Source organism: Megascapheus bottae, chromosome 9 (genome assembly GCF_031878675.1).
Source record: "Megascapheus bottae isolate mThoBot1 chromosome 9, mThoBot2.hap1, whole genome shotgun sequence".
Taxonomy (NCBI): Eukaryota; Metazoa; Chordata; class Mammalia; order Rodentia; family Geomyidae; genus Megascapheus; species Megascapheus bottae.
In genome coordinates, this window is record NC_143517.1 from 30,682,536 (window position 1) to 30,702,589 (window position 20,054).

The 20,054-nt window shown below is 42.0% G+C and overlaps 2 protein-coding genes across 4 annotated transcripts in view; one reads left to right on the plus strand and one right to left on the minus strand.

Annotated features, from left to right (window-relative positions):
* Rmdn1 (regulator of microtubule dynamics 1) overlaps window positions 1-15,257 on the minus strand; it is a 33,649-nt gene extending 18,392 nt beyond the window's left edge. Inside the window, exons 1-3 of one of the 2 annotated variants that reach the window (XM_090339028.1) lie at window positions 15,215-15,257; window positions 1,415-1,532; window positions 339-426 (exon numbers count right to left, since the gene is read on the minus strand). In XM_090339028.1, the coding sequence (XP_090195154.1) occupies window positions 339-426; window positions 1,415-1,514 (188 nt within the window). In that variant the 5' untranslated portion in view covers window positions 1,515-1,532; window positions 15,215-15,257. Of the gene's footprint in view, window positions 1-338; window positions 427-1,414; window positions 1,533-7,249; window positions 7,405-15,214 lie in introns of those variants that run through there. The other variant, XM_090339027.1, reaches the window with a different exon arrangement.
* The window catches only part of Cpne3 (copine 3), a 42,059-nt gene continuing 37,159 nt past the window's right edge, over window positions 15,155-20,054 (plus strand). The window contains exons 1-2 of one of the 2 annotated variants that reach the window (XM_090339024.1): window positions 15,155-15,261; window positions 18,709-18,750. The gene's annotated coding sequence lies outside the window, so the exon portion shown is untranslated. The remainder of the gene's footprint in view (window positions 15,262-18,708; window positions 18,751-20,054) is intronic. The other variant, XM_090339023.1, reaches the window with a different exon arrangement.

Consider the following 20,054-nt stretch of genomic DNA (forward strand, 5'->3'; position numbering starts at 1 on the left):
TGGTGGAATTCTAGCCTTGAGTGAAAGAGCTCAAGGACAGCGCCCAGGCCTGGAGTTCAAGCTCCATAACTGATCTGGGTGCTGATAACTCACACCTGTAACTCTTGCTACTCACATGGCTGAGATCTAAAGATCTTGGTTTTAAGCTAGCCAACTCAGACAAATCCAAAAGACTCTTAGCTCCCATTAACCAGCAAAAAGCCAGAAGTGGTAGAATGTCAACCTTGAATGAAAATGCCAAGCAAGGGTGTAACATAACAGCACCATAAATTTAAAAGAAAAAAAGATTATGAGATTCTGAAGAAGCCTCAGAGCTATGCCTATCATATATTCCTTACCTTTCTTTGTACTGGGTTAGCAACTGATAAAGTTTTTCTGTTTCTCCACTTTCATACAGATAGTCTGCTTGTTCAAGGATTTCCTCAACTTCAAAGATTATAAAAGAAAAAAAAAGACATAATAAAATAGGTCTTCCCAAATTAGATGGCAGTAACTAAAAAAAAAAAATCACACATTTTACATGCAAGTTAATAAAATTAAATACATAAACTACCTATGAGGAAACAAGACAGACAGACAGACAGACAATGTCCAATTACACAGCAAAAAGCCTTCAATGGAAATATGGCTCAAGTGTGACTCTAATGCTAGATTTGAATGAAAAAGCACTCTTCTATGTGTGCATGTTTCTTACCTATTCACATATATTAAGAGTGTTTACCACTGAACATATTCTAGAAACTAGGTAGGCATAGTAGCACTGAATCACACCTCCAAGTCCTGTGTTTTTACTGGCTACTTTTAGAATACAGTCTCATTTCTCATCAGAGCCCACCTCAGCCTTGAGCTACTTACTTTAAGGAGAAGCTGGGAACACAAGTGTGAAACCGCAAGAAGCTTCCCTTTGTAGTGATAGATTCTCTTGGACTTTTCAGTCTGGCTCACGATACTCTAAATCTTAGCCTCATAAAGCTCATGGTTACAGGTATGTGCCATGGCACTCAGCAGTAAGTAGTTGAGAAAGAGTCTGATGAACATTCTTTTGCCCAAGCTGGCCCCTAAGATGAGAGTCTCCCAGTTAGCTATGAATAGCTGTGAGCCAGGGGACCCTGCCAAAAATTTAAATATATGTACAAGAATTGTGTGGAGCAGTGCTTGCCTAGAATGGACAATATCTTAGGTCCAATCTCCACCACTGCAAAAAAAACAAAAAACAAAAAACCGAAAACAAAAAGCAAAAATGCTCATAAACCATAGTGTTCCACTAGTAATAGTCCTGAATCCTACACATTAATATTAATGAGAACAAAAATGAATAACAATATAACATAAAACTATTAATTACATGTTTAAAAATAACTAAATATCAAACAAAAATAGCTCTAAGCCTTGTAGATGTTTTGCTTAACCTTACCTTTGGCTTTGGCATGAACCACAGCAGTCTGAGAAATGACTTGGTAAGTTTCGAAACCCAAATAAGACAAAGCTGAGAATATAAGGCCTCTCTTGAACATTTTTATGTTTCCTATCACCTGCAGAAAACATAATCAAAGTTACCACCCTAGAAAATTTAGACAAACTGCTACATCAAGCAAAATGTATCAATTTTCTCCCACCTCCAAAATCAATTAATAATATGGGTAGCTTGAAAATGTCTTCACCTAATTCTCCAACAAAACTATTTCACATCTTATTTGGAGCATATCTTATTTATTAAGAAAAACACAACCTACAAATGGCAGTTCATCTAAAATTCAGTGATAAGCTATGTATATTGTTCAATGACAGAGTGTTTACATAAGTACAAGGCCCCAGGCTGAATAACTCCCAAACAGATAGACAAGATAAGCATAGCCATGCTAGTTAGTGATAAATTGGAAGATCTGAACTTATTTGCTGAGATACAGGTATTATAAATAGTGTAAAAAGAGTTACTATCATATAATATCTACCTTATATGAGATAAAGATTAACAATAATGCTAATTACTACACATAAATTGTACTTAGCTTTTTTTCTTTTTGTAGGTATTGGGGCTTGATTTCCGGCCTGGGGCCTGGGCGTTGTCCCTGAGCTCTTCAGCTCAAAGTTACCACCCTACCTCTGGCCCTGGGCATCATCCTTGAGCTCTTCAGCACAAGGCTAGTGTCCTCTCTTGAGCTAAGCCCCACTTCCTGTTTTCTAGAGGTTAACTGGAGATAAAAGTCTCAGGTCCTTTTGTGCCTGGGCTGGCTTTGAACCTTGATCCTCAGACCTCAGCCTCTTGAGTAGCTAGGATTACAGGCCTGAGTCACCAGGGCCTACCCGGCTTGTAGTTAGGTTTAAGCAAAGGTACCATGCCAAACTCTGCCCACAAAAGCCAGTTTTAATTTTATATAGACATTTAATTCATTTATCTTTATCTATTTTTGAGGTACTGGGTTTGAACTCAGGGACTTGCGTTTGCTAGGCCAGAGTTCTATGACTTGAGCCATGACCCCAGTCCTCTAGATTTTAAATTGTTTTCCAGGTATGGTCTTGTTGTTGTCCAGGCCTGCTGGGTCCTCAATCTTCCTACCCGTGAGCAACAAGTCACTGTGATTCCAAGTATGCCATATTCAGAGTAAACATATTTATTTGCAGAGGGCATTGGCGGCTCACGCCTGTAATCCTAACTTACTCAGAAGGCTGAGATCTGAGAATTGCTGTTCAAAGCCAGCCTGGGCATGAAAGTCCGTGAGACTCATCTCCAATTAAATAGCCTGGAAACTGGCAGTGGTGCTGTGGGCTCACGAGGTAGAAAGCTATCCTTGAGCTAAAGAGCTCAGAGATGATGCCCAGGCCCAGAGAGTTGTCCCTGAGCCCAAGCCCCATGAATGACCAAAAAAACCCCCCAACCAATCAACCAAACCACCACCACCAACAACAATATATGTGTGTGTGTGTGTGTGTGTGTATGTACTTATTTGGTAGGGCAGGACTAGTGTTTGAACTTGGTGCCTGTTTGCTAGGCAAACATTCTACTACTTGAGCCACCCTGTCAGCTCAGAAACTCAATTTGTAAATAAATAAATGATGAATGAAATAAAGATTTTCTTCATGAAGGTCTGGAAATTAATTTTCATCATTGTCAGATTCTTGAAAATAATGATGAGGAAAATATCAATATTACTCTAGCAGTTATTTCCTTTATCTACATTTTACACATTTTATCATGTTTCCATTTCTATATACAAACTACAAATACATAAACAATGTTAGCCATTCTGACAAGCTATAATTTTTTTTTTTAAAAGCATACCTTTGGCTCCACATGTCCTACTCTCATTTCTCAACTCCTCCTTTTAGTAAGTCTTTTAAAGTTTTCTGTACTAGCCACCTGCAGTAGCTCACGCCTGTATTCCTAGCTACTCAGAGGCTGAGATCTGAGGATTGTGGTTCAAAGCCAGCCAGCCTAGGCACTAAAGTCAGTGAGACTCTTATTTCAAATTAACCACTAGGAAACTGGAAGTGGCATTGTGACTCAAGGGATAGGGTGGTAACCTTGAGCTGAAGAGTTCAGGGTCAGTGCCCAGGCCCAGAGTTCAAGTTCCACAACCCACCAAAAAAAAAAAAAATGCTGGGCCAGGAGTTTAGCCTAGTGGTAGAGTGCTTGCCTAGCTTGCACAAAGATCCAGGTTCAATTCCTTGGTACCACAGACTAGAAAAAAAAAAAAGCCAGAAATGGTGCTCTGGCTCAAGTCGTAGAGCTCTAGCCTTGAGAAAGCCCAAGGACAGTGCCCAGGCCCTGAGTTCAAGGCCCAGGACTAGCAAAAAAGCAAAAACAAAAATGCTGTACTATTTCTACTTTTCTCCCCATTCCTTTTCTTTTTGGCAGTTCTGAGGCTTGAACTCAGGGCCTGAACACTGTCCTTGGTCATTCTCAAGGCTAGCGCTCTATCACTTGAGCCACAGCACCACTTCTGGCTTTTTCTGTGATGTGGTAGTGGGGAATCAAACCCAGAGCTTCATGCATGATAGGCAAGCACTCTACCACTAGGCCACATTCCTGGCTTCTCCCACTCCTTTAGCCCACACGTCACATTTTATCCCCACAATTGCACTGATGCTATTAATGACATAATACTGTTACAGGTTGGGGATTCATTATGTCAAATGCTTGGAACTACATGGATTTCAAATCTTGGATTTTTTTTCAGGTTCCAGAATATCTGCTTTATCATGAGATATCTTATGGGTGAGACCCCAGTCAAAACAAAATTCATGTTTCTTAAATATTATATATATGGCCTGAAGGTAATTTTATATAGACTTTTAGTGTGTTTTTGCTGTGTCCTGACACCAATAAGGAATTTTTCACTTATGGAACTCAATTTTTTTAAACATTTACATTTTATATTTTCACAACCAATGATTTGGTTTTGTACTGCACACCTATAAATTCTAGCTATGTAAGAGACAGAGATGATAGGACAGTGCTTCAAGACCAGCCAAGGCAAAAAAAAAGTTAACAAGATGTTATCTTTAATAAATAACCCAGGAGGGGTGGTAATTTCTGTAATCCCAAGTAAGCAGGAGGTGGAAGAAGGATTGCAGTCTGAAGCCACATCAGAGGAAGAAGTCTGAGACCCTATCTGAAAGAAACTAAGGCAAAAAGATTAGAGGGACTGGTTAAAGTGGTGGAGCAGTTTTCTAACAAGCACAAGCCCTGAGTTCAAACCTCAATATCACCGAAAGGAAAAACTCATCCTGTATACTTGGCCTGTTTGACGGAGGATCTTTCCCTTTACAAATGGATATTTGTTGAACTAGCATTACTCAGATATACCTACAGATTGCACAGGATATGCAATTTTTAAGGCCTGTTTAAAACAAAAGATTATATATTCCTGAAAGTTTCTTCTCTGTAATAACCTCTTTTCTCAGTGTTTACTTTGTCCTATTACTCACTTTGTCCTTGAAAATACTTTCTTCAATTTCTTATATCTCTACTGACTGCTTCTTTGGTAGTTCTTCATCTGTAATATTTCATTCCTGTTATTTGTTTCAGAGCTCTTTTCTCTATTTGTGATCTCATTTTATCTCACAGCTTAATACCAACCTTCCCGAAGCAGTTTGAATGTCTCTTCTAAACTTCATCCTACTACACATGAACTCTGCTAGGCATCTCAAAACAGCTATTTTTCCCACTAAACCCACTCCTCTCATGGTTTTCCTGACCATGAGAGTAGAATTCCATTCTACTTGTTCAACTTAAAATCCTTGGACTCATTCTCAGTTCTCTCACAACCATGATAAGCTTCTTAAAATAGAAAAGTGGAATGCTTTCTTAAGCATGAATATTCAAGGTATTCCACACAAATAGAATATTATAAAGTTGCTAAAACAGTAAACTAACTCAGTTGCACTTATATTTCTAGCATTTATGAGTGGGTTTTTAATTACCAACTAGAATATAGTCCAAGCTCTGGGGGATCATGCCCAAATCATAGCTACTTAGGAAATCTGAGGATTGCAGTTCAAAGCCAAGCCAGTGTTCTGCTTAATTGGGAAAAGTCCCAATACTGGAAATGGAGGTGTAGTCTTAAGCAAAAGAGCTCAGGGGCAGCACTCATTCCCTGAGTTTAAGCTCCACTACTGGCAAAAAATAAAAAAAAAAAAAAAACATAGAGTAAGAGCAAAGAAAATGAGTGGACATGTGAATGTGTAGAGTTGTCTAGAAAAAAAGAAGAGGAAGAGACCAAGATTTTATCAGCAAGTCTTTTAGTTTTTCTCCTGCTAAGTGATACTACATAGCAAAAAGATTGTGTAGACTGTAATTTGAGGAAACTTTGTTTAGTGTTTATTTTCAGTGCTCAAATATCCTATCTTTTTTACAAGGGAGGAAAAAAAAATTCTATAATTGAGTGACTATAATTGTATTGTAAATTCATGAACTGACAGTTTACTGCCTAAACTATTACCAGTTTGGTTAATGTTTAACTGGATTTTTGCTCATTTCTGGGAAAGTCAGGATAAAAATCATGTTTCTGGAATAAAAAGTTAAAAAAGACTCAGAATTCAGTGGGACCACAGAAATACAAATAACTTGTGAAACAGCTTGAGTGTGCCATTTCTATCTTCAAAGCCCAACTCAATGCCTTTCATAACATGAGTTCTTTTTTAAAAAATGTTTGCTAAAGCACGCTTTTCTCAGATATGTTGTTTCTTCAATATTAATCAAAAACTGTGGGGCTAGAAGGAGAAGAAGAAAAAAAAAACATCATCACTAAATGGAAAGGAATATATCACTAGTCTCTTATTTCCTGAAGCCTACTGGTCCTTCTTTTGGTCTTATTAGTAAATATTTTGAATGTAACTGGCTTAATTTAAAATTAGTAAAGGCTCCTTAATCTGGATATCTTGTCCAGACATCAGAAGGTAATTATTAGAGCCAGGCATGGTGGCTTATACTCCTAGCTACACAGAAGGCAAGAGGTCAATCAGGAAAATCCAGGTTCAACGCTAGCCTGGGCTAAATTTTTGATATCCCATCTTGCCCAATAAAAAGTGGGGTGAGGTGGCCCGGACGAATCAACTTAGGGTGTAGAAGTTATAAACAGAAGGATCAGAAGCCAGGCCTGTAACTAAATGCAAAGGCTTTCTTATTTAATTAAATCATAGCAGTGGACAGCCTGATTCACCCTCAAGAGAAACACAGCTATAGCGTCTAGGTTCTGGCTCAATTAAAACCACAAGATAACAAATGTTGGTTATCCCCAGCACGCATTTAAAAATACATACATTTAAGAGTGTAAGACAATCTAAAACTTGACTTAAGACAACCGACTTTCAGAGGCCCCCGTCCGCTTTCAAGAAGACGCCCGGGCCTACGACTGCCTGTGGATCGAGACTACAATCCAGCATCAGTATCCTTCCTGAAAGCCCGCGGCTGAACCAAGCCACTCCGGAACAATTACTAAAAAACGAGCAAAACGCGCCCAGTACGCTGCTCTTCCCCAAATCGCCTCCTTATCCTAAGAGCTTCCAAAGCCGACACCACGCACGTAGAGATGGAAGGGACCTGGCCGGTTACCCGGTCCTGCCTTAGATCCACACGGCTGAGGTGTCAGTTCATGGTCCCTTCCCTGGGAATCGGGACCTCCCGGACCCCAGCCCGGCTTTCACCCGGGAGGCGGGGGAAGGAGGGCCAGGCCCGTCCGGGGAGCGTTCCAGAGCTCGGGCCGCCGCGTTCCACCAGGCCGGGAGGGACCCTCTCGGCGGAGGTTACCTCGGAGCCGCCGAGAGGACGGGAGCCGCACCCACGGCTACCACAAGTCCTCGTGGGGAACCGGAGGCCCGGGGCGACTCCGCGTCCCAACGGGAAAAAGCGGCCCAGTCGCGAGGCCAGCGCCATGAGACACGTCTGCCGCGACTGACCCTTCACTTCACCTAAAGCTACGGAGGGGGCGGGCGCAACGCGCCTTCCCACGCTTCCTTCCGATCCCCGACTTCCGGGCCACGAGTTGGGGGGGGAATACCTCGGAGGGGTGGGGCTGCGTGCTCTTCCTGCGCATGCGCCTAGCGGACCCTAGCCGGGCGCGAGAGCATCCTCTTGTGGCGAGCTCGGGCTCTCGGCTGCTGCCATCATGGGGCTGTTGCACGGTCTTAAAACAGAGATCGTTCTCCACAGCTGAACTGGGACTTCTGTGGTAAGAGTCGAGAACGGAAGGATGGAAGGAGAAGTTGTTTGGCTCTTGCTACTGCCTTTACACATCGCTTGAATCCTGGCGCGAGGGATTCCTTTGAGGAAATGGACGCTTGGAAAAACTGCATTGTCCTCAAGGGACCGACTCTGGAAAGGGATTTCCACGAAGGACAGAGAGGAGCTGGAGAAGAGCCACAGAGCCAAGCACCGCCCGGTCTCAGTAAGGAAGACCAAGAAGAGACGGGCTCTTCAAAAGGAGTTGATGCCAGGGGCCCGGAGCGTGGCCTAGTGGTAGAGTGCTTGCCTAACATGCTCGAAGACCCCGGTTCGATTCCTCAGTACCATGTATTCATAGAGAAGAGCCGTTGGTGGTGCTGAGGCCCAAGTGGTAGAGCTCTAGCCTTGAGAAAGCCCAAGGACAGTGCTCAGGCCCTGAGCTCAAGCCTGAGACTGGCCAAAAAATAAAATAAGTTGGTGCCAGGCTGAAGTGGATAGTTGACTGGTACAGTGCTTACCTAACATGCAACAGTGGGTTGTTATCCCATGGACTGCCCAACAGAAATAAGCTAGGGCTGTTGTTAGGAGATGAAAAACATGAGTTTCTACCTCAGAAGCTTTTCTCTCTAGAGTGAGGTTGGGAACTACTTCCAGACTGCACAGGCTGCAGAAAGAATGCCGTCTATATATATATATAGACAACATAAAGTTTTGTGGGGTACAAGGGTGAGTAGTCATGGTTAAAAAAATTGGTTGTACCAATGTGGTATTTTTGATACACATAGTAGACGCATACTTCATTTGTTCTTCCCAAGTATCTTGTAATGTACTATAATAAAACTATAGTAACAGAAAAAAAAAAGTACTACACTGAGGACACAAAGCTAGTAGAATTTTTTTTTGGAAGACTGGAATCCATATATATCTTATGAGAAGGAGTAATAGTGCTATTTAACATTAAATGTCATGATTGTTCTTTCCACTACTCCAGTCATATTTATTTAAGATGGATATCTGTACTTTATTTGTTTTTGTTTCTGTTTGTGTTTAATGCGAGTTTGTTTGCTTGTTTGATTGGGCCTTCTTTTTTTTTTTTTTCCCAGTCAAAGGACTTGAATTCTAGGCCTGGGTGCTGTCTTTGAGCTCTTCGGCTCAAGGTTTGTGCTCTACCACTTTGAGCCACAGTGCCACTTCTGTTTTTCTGGTTTCAGGGGAGATAAGAATCTCATAGACTTTCAGTCTCAGGCTGGCTTTAAACCTTGATCCTCATATCTCAGCCTTCTAAGTAGCTGGTGGTGAGAACCACCAGTGCCCGGTGATGGAGAGTTGCTTTTTGAGACAAGGTCTCACTGTGTGGCTTAACCTGGCCCCAAATATATGTCCTCCTTCCTCCATCTCCCAAGTGCTGAGGTTAGAGTTATCATATGTTTTGAAAAATACATAGGTCTCCTCAGCTTCTGGACCCCAAAGGGCCCCTTTTATTTTATTTCTGCTGATGGCTGTCTCAGTGTTACTTAAATGCTTTGTTTAGCATGACCATTCTGAAATTGCATTTCTGATACCTAGAGTGATTTTTGTATGTGTGCTGGGGATAAGCCTAGGTCCAGTGCGTGCTAAGTACAACTGAGCTACACCATATTCCACCGTACATACTTGTTTTATACGAAATTCAGATTGTGGGAGCTTTCTGTGTTTTGTCACCCCATCTTCATTCTTCATGATTGAGAATCATTAGCTTACAATGTACCTCAACTTAAGCTTTGCTAATAGTTTTGTATGTCTTGACGGCTCAGGTCATGCATTTGTGCAGGAATGTTCTGTGACTAAAGCCATACATAGCTTAACTTAATGAAGCCTCTGATAAAATATTGTCCAATTACTGTAAAAGCAGATTTAAAAAAATGTTTTGGGGGCCGGGAGTTTGACCTAGTGGTAGAGTGCTTGCCTAAAATACACGAAGGCCTGGGTTCAATTCCTTGGTACCACATACTTAGAAAAAGCCGGAAGTGGTGCTAAGGCCCAAATGGTAGAGCTCTAGCCTTGAGAAAAATCCAAGGACAGTGCTCAGGCCCTGAGCTTAAGCCCAGGACTGGCAAAAAAAAAAAAAAATGTTTTGTGCTTACGGTCAAACCCAGGGCCTTGTGTATACTAAATAGGCACTCAACCACTAAGCTACAAATCGGGCATGAATTGGGATCTAGTGAGAGGTTAAAAGTTTGCTAGTATCACACAGTGATAGGGTACCCTGAGTGTGATCCACAGCACTAAAAGGAGTAAAGGTACATTAGGACATTTTATTATCTCCTTTAAATTCATTTCTGTTATACTACATCCTACTTAATTAACCTATGCTATCTTCTTATACGCATCTCTTTAGTCCCTCATTTTCCCAGTCCTTTTCTCTCTCCTCTTTCTCCTTTCCTCTTTACCCCTCTTAAACACACACACACACACACACACACACACACACACACACACACACACACAGAGGTTAGCCAGCAATACTTTTTCTGTTCTTCAGTGAGCCTCATGATATTATTTCCCCCCTCAATGAACCAATGTGATATTCTTTCAAAATCAGCAGTTTCCATTCCAATATCTGATACATTCTTCATCGTTTACCCCACTTCATTATTCTGAATTCCACTAATTTCTATTTATCTCTTAGCTGTCAGCTTAAATGTCATTTCTTCAAAGAAACTGTTCTTCTTAATATATTTTCATTTCCTTTATGATACTAAGCACATAATATAATTTCAGTTTTACGTTTGTGATGTTAATCTGGAGTACATTTTAAAGACATAGTTGATGACTTTTGGTAACATATACTTTCATTATACTGTAATCTTATGAGCATTTATGATATTTTGCCTATAATAAACTTGCATATATTCTCCATTTGCTCAAGAAGTATGTATTATATACCGGTAATATGCATAATATTCTTCTAGAAGCAATTAACAAAACAATTCCTAGTGGAATATATATTCTAGTTGAGGAAAGATATAAACATAAATATCAAAAGTATAATATGGTATAAGTTGGTAAATGCTAAAAAGAACAATAAAATAGAAATATCATTTCCTATATTTAACAATAATTATTTACTTCAGTGTTATGGCATATTTTCATCCAATATTTACTAGAGATTGATCCTAGGACATCATACTGCTAGACAAATAATCACTCTATTGGTGAATGACTTCTTCAGCCCAGACATTAGATGATAGCCAGAGAAGACAGTATTAAGAACGTTTTTTGTTTTTTTTTTTTTGCCAGTCATGGGGCTTGAACTCAGGGCCTGAGCATTGTCCTTGGGCTTTCTCAAGGCTAGAGCTCTACCACTTGAGCAACAGCACCACTTCCGGCCTTTTCTGTGTATGTGGTATCGAGGAATCGAACTCAGGACTTCATGCATGCTAGGCAAGCACTCTAGCACTAGGCCAATCTCCCAGCCCCAGTACTAAGAACTTTTAAATAAAGAACCAAAGAAGAAGTGAACCATGAGGCTATTCATGAGCTGAGTGTGGTTTTTTGTTTTGTTTTGTTTTGGTTTTTTGCCAGTCGTGGGGCTTGAACTCTGGACCTGAGCACTGTCCTTGGGCTTTCTCAAGGCTAGCATTCTACCACTTGAGCCACAGCACCACTTCCGGCTTTTTCTGTGTATGTGGTACTGAGGTCTTCCTGCATGCTAGGCAAGCACTCTACCACTAGGCCAAACACCCAGTCGTGAGTTGAGTGCTTTGGGTGGAAGGAAAAGAAAGTGTAATGACCAGCTTTGGGAAGGCAAATGATGTTTTACATGAAAAGTAAATCTACCATAGATGGACTAGAGTGAACAAGGAGAAGAGTAGAGAAGATCAGAAAGCAGATGACTGCCAAGTACTGTAGGTTATTATAGGCCATTGTAAGAATGTTGATATTTTTTTTGTATATGATTATAGCATGAATTTTATTTATTTACTTACTTGCCTGTCCTGGCGCTTGAACTCTGGGCCTGATTGCTTTCCCTGAGCTTCTTTGGCTCAAGGCTAGTGCTCTGCCACTTACGCCACAGCAACAGTTCTGACATTTTCTGAATACACACACATCCACACAGCACATATAACAAAGACTCCAGTCATCTGCTAGGTTGATATCAGGACATTATGCTGCTAGGCAAGTGTAGGCCAAACAGCTGAAAAAGGATATTCCATCACTTTGCAAAAAGAAGAATGTAGAGGAACTGCTCTGGAGAGAAAGATCAGGACTTTGCATCTGTGCATGTTTTGAAATGGATAGAGACAGCCTGGTCTGGTGGCTAACACCTCTAATTTTGGTTTGAGATCAGCACAGGCCAATGATTAGAGAGACTCCTATCTAAAAAATAAAAACATAAAAGAACAGATGAAATTCAAATCTTTGAGATTGTGCAGTAACTAAAGATGATAGAAAAAAGAAAAGGTCCAAGGACCAATCCCGGAGGAACTTTGGTGTTTAAAAGCTCGCAAACTTGGCCCAGGAGTTTGGCCTAGTGGTAGAGTGCTTACTGAGCATGCACGAAGACCTGGGTTCCATTCCTTGCTTCCACATACCTAGAAAAGCTAGAAGTGGTGTTGTGGCTCAAGTGGTAGAGTGTGAGCTTTGAGGAAAGCCCAAGGACAGTGTCAGGCCCTAATTTCATGCCCCAGGACTGGCAAAACAAAACAAAACTGGCAAACTGGAGTTGGGAATGTGGCTTCTTGGTAGAGTGCTTGCCTGGCATGCATGGAGCCCTATGTTTGATTCCTCAGTACCACATAAACAGAAAAAGCTGGAAGTGGTACTGTGGTTCAAGTGGTACAGTGCCAGTCTTGAACAACAAGAAACTCAGGGACAGCGCCTAGTTCCAGAGTTCAAGTCCCAACAAAAACGAAAAACAAACAAGAAAAAAGAAAACACTAGTAAACTGCGTGGTGTTGTTCACATGAGTGATCACAGCACGTAGGAGGTAGTGTTAGGAGCAGTGTAATTTGAGGGCTGAGCTCCCTGAGAATACAAACATGTCCTGAGCTACAATAGTGAGTGAGACCTGTCTCCAAAAACAAAAAGTGCAAAACAACCACAAAAGAAAAACCTCCAAACCAACAAACGAGGCAAGAAAACAAATAAGAATCTCTGGTATTATAAGGATAAAAAAAACAATGGAACATCCCATGAGGTAAAACATGTTTGTAAGTGTTTCTTAAAATCTCATTTATTTCAAAATGCACATTGAACTCTTCATTAGATACTGAGTCCTATATCTTTTTCTCAACCTCATTATATCTGTTACATAACATGTATTCAACACTTGTCCAGTTAGTAAGTGAAGGAGGAAGAGCAAAAGTACAATGGAACTTTAGATTCAGGTTGAGGAGGATGAATAAGTTCATTGAATAGTTTTGTATTCAACGACACAGTGCCAAAAATAAATGGCTTTTTTGGCTTAAAGCAAAAAGCCATCATCTGTCTCTACTCTCTGATTACTGTAGTGAAGATAGAAGTTGGAAGTTAGTTTTAAATACTATGCATTCTGGGAATTCTGAAAACCAAATTGGTGGTGTCTGAAGACTTGAATTTAAATTTAGAAACAATAAAAAATAGAGCAAGCAATGTTAGGAAATAAATAAATGAACAAGTCTCTTCTCATCACAACTCTATTCCTGCCACAGAGGCTTGGTGGGCTTTGTTCTTTCCTCTGTTTCCTCTACAACTCTTTTGTGCCCAGATATTTTTTTTTTTAATTTTGTACTGATTTTGGGGCTTTAACACAGGGCCTGGGCAGTGTTCTTGAGCTTTTTTGCCCAATGCTAGCATTAACCACTTGGACCACAGCTTGACTTCAGGTGTTTTGGTAGTTAATTGGATGGAGATCAGAGTCTTCCTTCTCAGGCTAACTTTGAACTGTGACCCTCAGTTACCAATCTCCTGAATATCTAGTAGTAAGCCAAAAGTAGCTAAGCTTTTAAAAATTATTATTATTTATTTATTCATTTGTTTGCTTAGTGCTAGCAGTAGGGCTTGAACTCAAGGTATGGGCACTGTTGATTAGCTTTTTCGCCCAGGACTAGCTCTCTTATCACTAGAGTTACAACTCCACTTCTGACATTTTGGTGGTTCATTGGGGAATCCTATGGACATTCCTGCCCAGGGTTGCTTGAACCATGATCCTCAGATCTTAGCCTCTTGAGTACCTAGGATCACAGATGTGAGCCATCAGTGTCCAGCTATGTCTCAGATCTTTGTAAATACTAGCTCTGCTTAATTAATAATCAGTTAATTTTTGCTGGTCCCGGGGCTTGAATTTTGGGCCTGGGAGCTGTCATTAAGCTCTCGTGTTTTAGGTTAGTGCTGTACAACTTGAGCTACAGCTCCACTTCTGGCTTTTTGGTGGTTAATCAGAGATAAGACTTTCCTGATGGTTCCTGCCAGTGCTGGTTTTAAACCTTGATCCTCAGATCTCAGCTTCCTGAGTAGTTAGGATTACAGGCATGAGCCACTAGCACCTGGCTTTCCATCTTATTTTTGAAGTGTCAGATGAAATACCATCTTAGAGAGGTTTTCACACCCCAGTCTAAATAAGTCCCTAATATTATCTGCAAGTCCTTCTCTATCACAACTCTCTGTATCCTTTCCTCTTGATACCTGATGCTGTGTGAGATCTTTTTGGTGTTTAATAACGCACTATTTGCTCATCTTTTAGTACAGAAGCTCCTGCCAGGCTCACTCTTTTAGCATAAATGTAGAACAATGTTTGGTGCACATTTTTTTCATTTCTCCCCTTGTATAATTTTGAATATTGTTTCAATATTTGCACATTATGAAATTTTCTGTGTTCAGATATAGTAAGTTCTCAAATATTTTAATTCTTTATACCTCAGGAATTTATTTTCCATTCATGGAATGGCTTAATGTCTACAATCAACTTTGGGTTTGGAGTTTGCAAGTGATCTCCTGAATAGCTTTTTTCTTTTAATTTAAATTCTATTGAAAAGGTGATGAACAGAGGGTGTTACAGCTATGTAAAAGTCAGGTAATGAGTACAACTCGTTTTGAAGTGTTAAACTGAATAGCTTTTAAAATAACTTACAGGCCGGGGGCGCTGGTGGGTCAGGACTGTACTCCTAGCTACTCAGAAGGTTGCGATCTGAGGATCATGGTTCAAAGACAGCCAGTACAGGAAACTCCATGAGACTCATGTCTAGTTAACCACCGGAAAACAGGAAGTGGGGGCTGTGGCTCAGTGTGGTGGAGAGAGCAGAAAAGCTCAGGGACAATGCCCAGCTCCTGAGTTCAAGCCCCGTGGTCGACAGAAGAAAACAAAACAGCAGTTTACAGGCAGGAAGTTTAGTAAAATCACTGGCCGAGGCAAGGATGAGGATCGGTGCGGACTGCCTATGGCAAACCCCGCCCTCCCCGTCCCTCCTCCCCCCCCCCGTCCCCACCCCCTCCGCTGTCCCACCCCGCCCTCCGGCCCCCGCCCATCTGCCCTTCCAGCCCCGATTTCCTCCTGTAAACCCCGGGCGGCCGCGGCCACCTTGCAGACTCTACCTTTCCACTCCCTTCTCCAGTCCTCCATCCGGTGGATCGGTGGATCGGTGCGTGAGTGCGGGCCTGCCCCGAGGCGGGTGTGCCCGGGCGCCCGCCACCCCTAGCTTCGGGGGGGAGGGAAGGTCGTCCAGGCGGGGAGGAGGGGGGGCGAGCCGGGCCACAGGCTCCGCGCTGCCGGGGCCCGCGCGGCCCTGCGCTGGAAGTGCCGTGCTCCCGGGCGTTCCTGCCGGCCGGGGGCGCCCCGCCGGCGAGGTCGGCGGCCTGGGAAAGCCTGGATCCGAGCCGCGCTCACGCCTGTGACCCCAGCTCCTGGGGAGGCTGAGAACCGAGGGTGGAAGTTCGAAGCCAGCCCGGGGCCGGGAAATTTGGCGGGACTCTTAGCGCCAATAAAGTACCACGAAGCTGGAAGTCGAGTTGTGTCTTACCGGGGCAGAGAAAGCCCAGGTGGCCGAGTTCAAGTCCCAGGACTGGCCCAAAGTGAGCGGGAGAAGCTAGAGCTCGCCAGCGCCTCGAGGAGGCGCCCGGGATCGGCTGGGAGGGGACGGTCAGGTGTGTGTGGCCTCGCGGGGAGAGAAGGGGGGGCGTGCGAAGTGTCCTGGAATCACCCCGGGAGAGCCGGGTAGGGTCACCGGCCGGAAGCACCGAGCCCTAGAGGCGAAGGTGGCCCAGGTGAGATGGACAAAAGGGATCACCGATTTCAGGGTAAAGCCAGGGCTTGGAGGAATCCTGCGCTAGCACCTGCGCGCTACCGGTTCCTGCTTCCCAATTCCTCCCAGGGCCCTGGGCTCGCTACCAGAGGGGCGTGGAGGAGGTGCCATGGCGTTTAGTTCGCTGTGCCCGAAACTGGCGTGAGCCGAGTGGCTATTAGTTTGTTCCCGATGCACTTGATGGTTATCTGTGACGTTGGCTTCTTACCTTCTAGTGGCTGCCTCTGAAAGGGATAAGCAGAGGGAAGAGTGGTCTTCGATATTGCGATTACTGATTACAGCGCCTTACCCTTTTGCAACATAGGCTTTCTAGGTGTTGGTTCATTTAGTGCTCACAAACACTTCAGTCCTGTTATTGTCTATTTTATACCCCAGGAAGCACAGTGCAGCAGGGCTTTCGTTTTTTGTGTGATTCTAGGGCACAAGTCTTAAGATTTAAGTAAAGGGGAATTATTCTTTGGATAAGACAGACATCTGTCTGGAAGCTTTGAAGTGCTTTAGCTGTCTGATCTTGAGCGGGATACGTAACCTTTCAGGGCATGTTTCTGCATTTGTGAAACAGAGATAAATACCTGCTGTGTCACAGAGCTGTTGAGAGGATCTAGCAGAATTTGTATTTGTAAAGCATTTAGAAGAGTGTCTGGCACATAGTGGTAAGCTACTATGCCTAGGTTCCTCCTGCAGTGGTCATTAATTGGAATCAGCAAACTACCACTGTGAGTGCTGCCGGCTTCGTCTCCACAAAGCCTGCACAGACCTTAAAGCACAGGTAGAGGAAAATGGCAAAAGATGGGAGAAGACATGTGAAGGCCAGTGGACCACACCTGTAAATGTCTCAGGTTTTATCTGTGGTTCTCAGGGCTTTGGTTTTCTTTCACTAATTCTGCTTTTGAGATAATTTTTTTTTTTTTTTTTTTTTTTTGCCAGTCCTGGGCTTGAGCTCAGGGCCTGAGCACTGTCCTTGGACTTTCTCAAGGCTAGAGTTCTACCACTTGAGCTTTAGCACCACTTCTGGCTTTTTTCTATGTATGTGGTACCAAGGAATCGAACCCGGGTCTTTGTGCATGCTAGGCAAGCACTCTACCACTAGGCCAAACTCCCAGCCCCTTGAGATAATTTTTGAAAAGGCAGTTCTCTTGGGTTGACAAATTGGTAAAACCCATCCCAATCTGGGCTGAAAAACTTCAAAAGACCAGTTTCCAGGATTGGGCCATTTTGAGGTAATGTAGATGTCTTGTGGAACTGAATTTCTGATCCTCTGATGAAAAGGTATCTGGCATAAATCCCAAAATGAAGTACGCCGTTTCTTTCAGGATTTTTTCTCTTTGGTCTAGCCATTAATGAAAAGGAGGTTCCAGGAATCCTGTGCTTCTGGGAGTATCTTAATGATTCCTCTCCTACTTTTACCTGTAACTGTGCACATCTTATAGACAATGCTCTTCATTTTCACACATATTTCAGGCAACCTAACAATTACACATTTTAAAATATTTTACTGGCCTGAGGGATGGCTCTTGTTTACCACGTGGAGGCCCTAAATTTAATCCCCAGCTCTGCTCAGTAAATAAAAATATTTTTAGGCTGCGAGTTTAGCCTAGTGGTAGAGTGCTTTGCTTAGCATGCATGAGGACCCGGGTTCATAGAAAAAAGCAAAAAATGGTGCTGTGGCTCAAGTGGTAGAACTCTAGCCTTGAGAAAGCCCAAGGACAGTGCCCAGGACCTGAGTTCAAGGCCTAGGACTGGCAAAAAAATTTTTTTTTCATCCTTATAATGCTGTTTCTGCTGCCCTGAATAATATTCTTTCGGAGCTTCTTTATTTTATTTTTTGTGGGTCATGGGGCTTGAACTCAGCCTGGGTGCTGTCCCTGAGCTCTTCAGCTCAAGACTGCCACTCTACCCTGGACATTGTCCATGAGCTCTTCAGCTCAGGGCTACCAACCTACCCTTGAGCCAAGCCCCATTTCCCATTTTCTAGAGGTTTTGTTTTTCTTCTTTCTTTTCTTTCTTTTCCTCTCTTCCTCTCCCCCTCTCTCTTTCCCTCTCCCTTTCTCTCCCTTTCTCTTTCTCTCTCTTTCCTTCTTTCCTCCCTCCTTCCTTCCTTGCTTGCTTGCTTTGTATTTTGACAGGGTATGTTAGCCCAGTCTGGACTTGAATTTGTGATCCATCTGCTTCTGCTTCCTGAATGCCGGGACAACAGTTATATACTACCAAGTTCAGCGAGGGAATGAATTTGAAGCCTCATGTATGCTAGGCAGCAATTATTCTACCACCAAGTGATGTCACTTTCATATAACTTTGAATGTAACTTTTAAAATTTTTTCTTTCTTCTTGTTACCACTAGGCTTTCCCCTCCCCCTGAGTTTTTTCCTGTATATCTCAAATTTCCTTTTCAATAGTTATTGATTATGCCAGAAAAGTATGCCTGTCAGCAAAACTAAGACAGATAATGTTGAATGAAAAAGTAGTGTCAAGACATTTTGACTTTTAAATCTGAAAATGAGCCATCGCTCTTCATCAGAGCATAATCTCTTAGGTGGATCTTTTAGTAAGTATCAATAGAACTGAGCAAAATGGGACATTCCTATCATACACCCTGCATTACTTTATAATCTAGCGTTCCTAGTTTCCTTTTTATGTGTTTGTTTATTCTGTTAGGATTTCTGACTGTTAAAATTGAAATGCATGGGGTAAGTTAGTGGTTGGAAATGTATTTTTTTTTATATATGTATGAACATACTGAAGATTGAACTCAGAGTCTGTTATTCGTGTTTGTCTGTTTCACTCCAGGCTGGCATTCTTCCACCTGGGCCACACCTCCACTTCTTGTAGGTAAGAGTCTTACAGGCTTTCCTGCTTATAACTTTTCTTCCCAGGTTGGCTTCAAACTTCAATCCTCAGATCTCAGCATAGCTAGAATTTTAGATGTGATCCACTATTGTCAGCTTGGGAACTTTCTAAAAGTATTGGCCAAGACGGTGGTTTAAATTACCACCTAGACTTAATTTGGCAACATTCTGATAGTGATTATCAATTGCAATTATGTATGTGTACATTTTTATAAGCTTCTGATAACTATATTTACATGTGTTAAAAGTATATTGGATGTGGGATGATAATAGAGTTCTTTGGGAAAGGTTATTCATTCTAATTATATATAATAACTTAGCCAAATATGGTTTTAAAATGATAAGGAAGTCAATGGTCAGTTTATTAATATATATTAGGAAGGTAATGTATTAATGCAGTTTGCTTATGGAAAAAAACGAAAGGAAATGTTGTACAGTTGTGTTAATCATTTAGAAATATCCTCTTACCAAATGGACATATTATGTCTAGTTCCTTTGGTAATTACCAAAGCAGTGGTTAGGTTGCAATATAGCAGTCAGCTACTTAGATACTTTGAAGCTTCTAGACTTTAAGATGATAGTCAGTGCATGTTAGAAGGTATGTCTGCAAATATAAAGAGAAACTTGTTGGTGCACATTTTTTTAAGCTATTGAAGGCTCACAATTTTTTTTTTTTTTTTGCCAGTCCTGGGCTTGAGCTCAGGGCCTGAGCACTGTCCTTGGACTTTCTCAAGGCTAGAGCTCTGCCACTTGAGCCTCAGCACCACTTCTGGCTTTTTTTTTCTATGTATGTGGTACCGAGGGAATCGAACCCGGGTCTTCATGCATGCCAGGCAAGCACTTTAACCACTAGGCCAAACTCCCAGCCCCCCTCAGAATTTTTTTTAAAACCAAAGAAGTGAAAAGCAAAACAAATACTTCCTGCTGGCATTATCAAAAAAAAGTTTATTAGATACATAAAATTGTATCTCATTTTAAATATTTGTTGTTCTTCTTTCTTGTTCTGTCTTTCCCCTTAGCACTTACGACTTAGCATGCTATTTTATTGGTTCATCAGTATTGTTATCTGTTTCCCTCTAACCTCTAGAGAGTACAAATTTTGTTTATTGTCTTCCTCTTTGTTGGCTACCCACCATCTTAGAGTAATCTGTCACATAGAATGCATTCCATAAGTATTTGGTAAATGAGTGTTGAATATGTGAGTTGTGTGATTTGATTATTCATGATTGGAAAATATGGAAGGTTTGCCAGAAAGTTAAACAGCTGAACTGTGTGTGCTAAGCAATC